The sequence below is a fragment of the Perca fluviatilis genome, chromosome 9 (assembly GCF_010015445.1).
Source record: "Perca fluviatilis chromosome 9, GENO_Pfluv_1.0, whole genome shotgun sequence".
Taxonomy (NCBI): domain Eukaryota; kingdom Metazoa; phylum Chordata; class Actinopteri; order Perciformes; family Percidae; genus Perca; species Perca fluviatilis.
Genome location: NC_053120.1, coordinates 18,911,412 through 18,918,428, shown reverse-complemented (window position 1 = coordinate 18,918,428; position 7,017 = coordinate 18,911,412). Strand labels below are relative to the sequence as shown.

The 7,017-nt window shown below is 38.9% G+C and overlaps 1 protein-coding gene across 1 annotated transcript; it reads right to left on the bottom strand.

The window, feature by feature from the left end:
* Nucleotides 1-954: 954 nt before the first annotated feature.
* On the bottom strand, nucleotides 955-6,542 carry LOC120565637 (protein ANKUB1-like). Its single transcript, XM_039811543.1, has 6 exons — nucleotides 6,437-6,542; nucleotides 6,013-6,153; nucleotides 2,989-3,205; nucleotides 2,485-2,599; nucleotides 1,501-2,367; nucleotides 955-1,033 (listed from the first exon to the last, which is right to left on the bottom strand). The coding sequence occupies exons 1-6, from the start codon at nucleotides 6,524-6,526 to the stop codon at nucleotides 955-957; spliced, it is 1,509 nt and encodes a 502-aa protein (XP_039667477.1). The 5' UTR covers nucleotides 6,527-6,542.
* Between the last annotated feature and the right edge of the window lie 475 nt (nucleotides 6,543-7,017).

Sequence of the window (7,017 nt, the reverse complement as noted above, 5' to 3'; positions counted from 1 at the left end):
ATAAAAACTTTTGATAAAAAGGCATTGTCATTTGACCATTGCGATATCTTAGAGAGACATACATTTTTAAGTTTTGAAAATTTTAAACATTTCAGGTATGCTTATATTATATAATCTTGCCCCCCCCTCCGCTGCATGGCTTCATTCGGAGACTTGAAAGTGGAGGAAGTACAGTACACTGGCCTCTATCTATGAGGCTGATAACCACTGATAACGCCCATTCAATCCAATGATAACATTCGAAGCGGGTGGACTGTGTGATACCATTTAGACGCACCACTTTTGGACAAAACGTATTGTCAATAATAGGAGGTAAACTCTGGAATAGCTTGCCCCTCCCAATAAGAGAGTGTCCTACATTCAACACTTTTAAAACTCATTTAAAACAGTGGCTTCTAGAAAACCAGAGATGCACTCACTTTTAACAGTCACACATTTCTTTACTCATACACTTTCACTGGTAAATCGAATGCAGTATAGAGGTGGATGAATAACGTCTTTGTCATGTATCATGTATCATGCATCATGTATTTTGGTTTTGTTTTGCTTGTTTGTTTTGTCAATGTCACTATTATGTGTACCTTTTAATATATAGTGAATGAGCGCTGTATGACTGCTGGTTGTCTCTGTTAGTCTTATGTCACATGCCTAGGGACTGCAGATGGAAAGTAGTTATTTCAACTAATTCTGGCATATTTACATGTTTTTTATACAACAATGTTCATAAATATGCATGGTCCCTATCAAATAAACCAATAAAATAAATAAAAAATAAACTTGGCTAAGCACATAAAGGTTATAAAAGGTTTAGTTTGCAATGACAAACAAAGCCTGAGATGCACTCAGTTGTCACTCTGAAGGATTCTTCATTGTCCACAGTTATTCAGGCAGCCGGGAAAATGGGAGTTCCACGAGAGCAGTTGGGCTGTTGCATGACAGATCTGGATGAGAGTATCAGGCCATGTGGACACGCTTTCTTATCAGGGTCCGTGCTATGCTCATCTGTTTCAACCAAGGCTTCTCTGTAAAGGTACTGCAGAAACATGCAATACACACAGTGAATTATTGCGTTCATGTACAGCATTTGGATAACATCTAAAAGTCATAAGTAATCATTAATTGTAACTGTACACATAAAAAACGAAGCAATCAATAGCCTCTGTTTAATGTCCCATTACAAAAGCTCTTATAGTAATTATAGAAATGTCTTGATGTTAAAGTATATGCGGTGTCTTTGAGTTAACTTTGGCAAAATATTTTCAAGTGGCCAGTGAATACATCTATACAAAACCTAAATTAGCAGCTAGTAACAGACAGAATTACAGGCAAAAATATGCGTGGTGTAAATAATTTGACTGCAGGTAAAACAGATGTTGCCTCACTGATATATAACTATGCTTTGCTGCAAACCTAAATAAGATGGCATTAATAAGACCCATCACAGTGTGTTTTTATTGCACATGAACATAGAGTAGGTTATATCATACAAATAATAGAGACCTGGCTATAGTCAAGCAGTATATGGCATTTTCTCTTGGTGTTCGGCCACAATGGTGAGAGAAGAGCTCCGGAGACAGAATATGGGAAGAATTTGGCCTTAGAATGCTTTCTCTGGTGATTGGCGGCAATATAAACTTGCTTAAGCTGCTGTCATCTTTACTGGTTTTATCCAATAGGCCATCTTCTCTACTTTTCACATCTTGTCTCTGTTTTTTTTGCACCTCTTTAAAGTCACCATGGTTCCCAGACTGCAGGCTGGGGAGGTGTGATACTGAAAGTAAATTGCTGATGGGAGGTAAGGGCTGCAAAGCTTTGGTCTTGATTTCTCTGCTTGGTTTGGTCACAGCTTTCCTGGATTTGGAAGACATGTTTGGCTTGTTGAAACCATCCACCAGCAATGTATCCCCCACTCTGGCTGTGAAGACAGCACTGGTGTGGCATTGATTGGAGGCTGCACTATTCTGCCCCAAACTCACCCAACGTTTTATCTGGAGGTATATACGCATGGGCAGGGACATGTTTGACAGGGATACTACTGAGCACAGCTTGTTGGCTAAGTAGCGGACACAATCCCTGTGACCATGCTGAATTGCAACTTTCAAAGGGTCCCGACCTCCAGGGTCCCGACAACCCAAGGTCAACAGGTTCTTGGTGATGAAAAGTTTGAGGATTAGGAGCTGGTTGCTCTCTGCAGCTATGTGGATGGGGCACTTTCCGGTGTCTCTGTGGGCGGTTTGGTGGCACCACTGGCGGTATGGATGGACTCCTACTGGTTTCTCAGCATGCATCCCCCTCTCCAGCAGCCAGCCTGCCAGATCCAGGTGGCCTACAGAGGCAGCAATGTAGAGCGCTACCTGCAGCTGAAACCTGGAAAAGAAGGACAAGAAAGATTCACTTTTGTGAGTAAGATTGCACCCTGACTCATTATGTATGAGCTGCAACAATGATTCAGTCACACTTTTGTTAATGTAGAGAATTTCTGACCTCATTACCAGCTTCTTCTCCGATAGGTAGCTCTGGACTGTCATTCTGTGGCCCAGGAGGCAACCCTGGAGGAACTCCACCCACCCATCCCATGTGTCCAAACGGAGAGTAGTGCCTTTATTTAAAAACAAAACAAAAAATCTGTATAGATTTTAAAATACATCAGATTCATTCAATTCTCATTCTATTTTAACGTCAAATATGTCTGTGTACGGCTTTCGGGAGGACAGAAAACTAAGAATCTCATTGGAACGTGCAACACATCTCTCAAACCCTAATACCAGTTCATACCAGCCAACATTCAGCACAGATTGGATGCTGCATACATTACACAATTTAAAGTAATTTAGTCATTTAAATGCAGAGCAACTGCATTATATCTAACTGAATCAATTAAAATGTTATTAGACTATTCACTTCTTTTTTTTTTAATAATGAGCTACTCAGCATTCACTATGACGTTACATACTGTATGTCAACTAGATAAACAAAAGCAGGTCATACCCACTTCAACGGCATAGTCTTGCAGTTGGTTGCAGTCATAGAGCTGCACACCAGCAGGTGTGCTCAGTCTGAAGGTGCTGACAGGGAGGCCACTTTGCATGGACACCACAGTTTTCAATCTAGCAACGGACATATGCAGGAGAGCTTCACTTCCCATAATTGGTAAGGTTTCTCCTGTCACAGCATTGAACACACGCATCACAGGCCTTTGTTCACTCTGAAAGATAATTATAATGGCCTTGCAGTTAATTAGACAAAGATTAACTAAAGTCACAAGATGAAACCCTGTGTTTATCTAAAAGAAAAACCTCAAACATCAGCTCAAACTTTAAAATGTAAATTACAAGTCAGCAGTACATGAGGCCATTTCAAATTTTCACTTTTAAGTTGATTAAATTGTATTGTATTGATTCAATTCCTGTCATTTTTTACTATTATCTATATTTTTTATTTTTATATATAAGGGTTTGCTGCCACTCTGTGGTTGACATTACAATCACATGGAATTGAAGTGCCACCTTATATTATTGAAAATATTGAAATATGCAGTATGTACTGAATTGTCTGAAACTCAGAACCTGGAATGCTTTTTGCAAAAGCTCTCTACATGATTTGCCATCTTGCATGCAAAGGATTTTGACTGAATAGGTACACATTTGAGGAAATGGGGTGACCCATTAAAGTGGGTAAAAAATGTATCTTTTAAAATACACAAAGATGTGAAATGTCAAAGAAAAGTGTCCCAGACCAAGACATACACAAGAATAGGGATAGAAATTAGATCAAAACACTGTAAGGCCAGTAGAAAACAACTATTTGTATAAGAGGATGATGACAAAGGGACACACACATGCTTACCACAGTTTTTACACAACCTTTTACACAAGGTTGCCTGGTGATGAGCCTGGAATGTGTCCAAATACTTAAAACTGACTAATGGGGGTGGCCGGGTTAGCTCAGTTGGTAGAGCAGGTGCACATATATAGAGGTTTACTCCTCGACGCAGGGGCCGCGGGTTTGATTCCAACCTGCGGCCCTTTGCTGCATGTCATTCCCCCCTCTCTCTCCCCTTTCATCTCTTCATCTAGGCCTGAAAATAAAGGCCTAAAAATGCCCCCAAAAATAATCTTAAAAATGACTAATGGGGACAAACTAAAGATCTCAGGCAGCCATAAACTAATTTCTCTCATGGGAACATCTTGTTCCCTATTAGTGCACCAGTCTGATATAAAATTCTCTCACTGTAAGAAGGATGTCTTTGATGAGAAGTAATCCTAAATAATGCATATGTATGCAGTAAGATACTAATTTTATCAACCCTAAAGTGAAAAGATTAAGAATAATGTGTTTTTGAAGTGAAATGTCTGTGATAGTAAGTGAGGGGACTGCAGGTCCCTCAACATATATAGGTCCAGTGACAGCAAGCATAAACCCTACTGAAGTGTTGTTGAGCAAGGCACCAAATGCTTCAGGAGTAGAAGTTGTATATGTGACCTCTGATCTCCCTGGAAATTGATAAAAGCAAATCATTTTCTTTGGGGTTAGAATCTCACAAAAAAGAACTGAGTCTGCAGTAAGTTAGAAAGTAAGAGAGGTGACATTATTTGAACTTATTTAATATTTGAACTGATTTTAAAGTTGCTGTAGCAGGTTTGCCCAATTTTCGCATACAAAAGTCATGTTTTTCTGCAAATAAAATATATTGTAAAGCCTATATTTTAATGCCCAAAACCGCACTGTAATCATCTGTTTATGTAAAGCATTTTAATAAAAAATAGCTTCTGAGGTGTGTATGGACAACGACCCCATCAGGTCTAGGCCTGCACAATATGACCTAAAATCAAAATCACGATTAATTGCACATTTTACCTCAATATCGATAAATGAACGATAATTTAATTTCTTTTTAATTCTTTTTTTTTTCTGTCCTCATAGTTCATTGGCAAGGTTTGTACTGTAAATAAGCTCACATATTGAAGGTGAGATATTTGTTCTAATTCAAAAGTGCTTATTTTTGTTATTTTGAAATAATTGAAGGAAACACACAAAGCAGGAGCTATTATGGCTATTTATTGAAAATGTATAAAAATTGAAATGAAAGCACAAATATTTTGAAATGAAAATGTCTTGTGAAAAAAGTCACATTTTAGTTTTATAAAAATGGGAAAAATATGTTGATAACAGCTTCAGAATTCCGATGTCGATACATTTTAGATTAATCGTCCAGGCCTACTCAGATCCTCAATCTGGTCAAGACAGCAGGCAAGATCATGGGAATGCCCACCCCCACTTAAAAGGCAACTATCATGCAGGCCAATAGCATTTCATCTGATGCTTCTCATGTACTGCACTATGACTGTTTTGTTGAACTCAGGGTGAAGGGTCCCACTGTGCAGACATAATCGCTATAATCATTTATTCCTCCCTCGCTAAGTTAAGCTTATTAACGAGCAAATAATAGAGGATTAACGGAAACACAGGAAACCCACACCATAGTTGCAACAACTGATTATTTACTTATTTATGTATTGCACTGATATATGAAGAATCTGAGCAATAGGTTCTTACATTTATGCTTTTTTTATATATATAATTGCTTTTATATTAATGCTCTTTTATTCAAGTAGCATATCTGTACAGGCTTCTGAATATGGCCGGTAGCTGTATGGATGAGCAGCGTGTATGCGCTTTGAAGAATTAGTATGTATTTTAAGAAGCAGCAGTCCATGAATTGATGTTTAGCACATTGTCTATGTTTTGGTGTTTTTGCATGTGGTTTAACTGTCCCCAATGTTTTTTGTTTGATGTTTTGTCTCTGTTTCTGTATTGTCCATACAGCAACTCTACCTTGTCCAACACAAATTTCTCCCAAGGGAGACATATAAAGAAACCTTGACCTTGAAGTGTAGGCCTAAAGCATAGATTCACTTCAGCATCCTCTCTCAATGTGCATCTTTGTAAACTGATTGTTCTTCAAATCCCAATTCAGCTCTCATCTCTAAACCCTTTTTCATGTTTTAATACCTTTATCAGGCATCGGATGGCACTACCACTTGTGATGCCCACGTCACACAGAGCCCAGCTGTCCTGCAGCGCTGCACCACCATAGCTCAGCTCCAGGTACTGCTGCTGCCTGCCATCTGACAGTTGCACCAGAACGTTATCCTACAGAAAGGGACAGAGTGGAAATGTATGGAGCCGTGATAGAGTACTGACCAAGAAAATACATTTCTTAATAGACCGTGTTCAGCGTCCGAGCTGCATTTGCCTTTCCTTGTGAGCTGAATAAAAAATGTCTCCTGTGATGGAGAGATTTTGCTTTTCTTGACATATAAGAAAACTAATAACAGTCTTGCAATGCATAGTATTTCACCATTACAAGCAACATTGTGCCAAAAATTTAATAAATCCATTCAAAATGCATTCAAAACATGTAGTTTTTTATTACCTTCACCATCTGCTTCATGGCTCCCACAGTCTGATCTGGAGGGACTTCAAAAGGCTCACAGGAGCCCTCAAAGCAGATGAAGACCTTCATGGCCAGTACATCCGTCCTCTGTCCGCTTTGCTACTCTGTTGTGCCTTAAGTCAGACAGGGGAGAGTGTGTGGTGAGTTTGTCAGACACAAAGTCATTCTAGGGAGGGGGGCAGTAGTTGGGTGGGTAGGGTTTGGGAAGACACGCTACTGTGCAAAGTGGGATCTAAGAAGTCAAAAAAAGACAATGCTTTCCAAATTATGAAATAGTTAAAATGTTTCTAAAATGCAGAAACAGAAATTGAGTAATCTTGACATACATTTTTGGCTTGGTGATGTGGAGCTTATAAACTTTATCCATTTGGGTTTTGAAAGGGTTTCTTTGATGGTACATTTTCTCACCCCAGAAACAAGCATGCCAATCAAATAAATGTAGGAACATGTTGAAGTGCAAGAAAGGCAGATTAAATAGATTAAAAGGGGTGGAAAGATGTTGGTGTCTGTACTGAAAACAACACACTTTGCCTACACTACATAAGCCTACATTATAAATA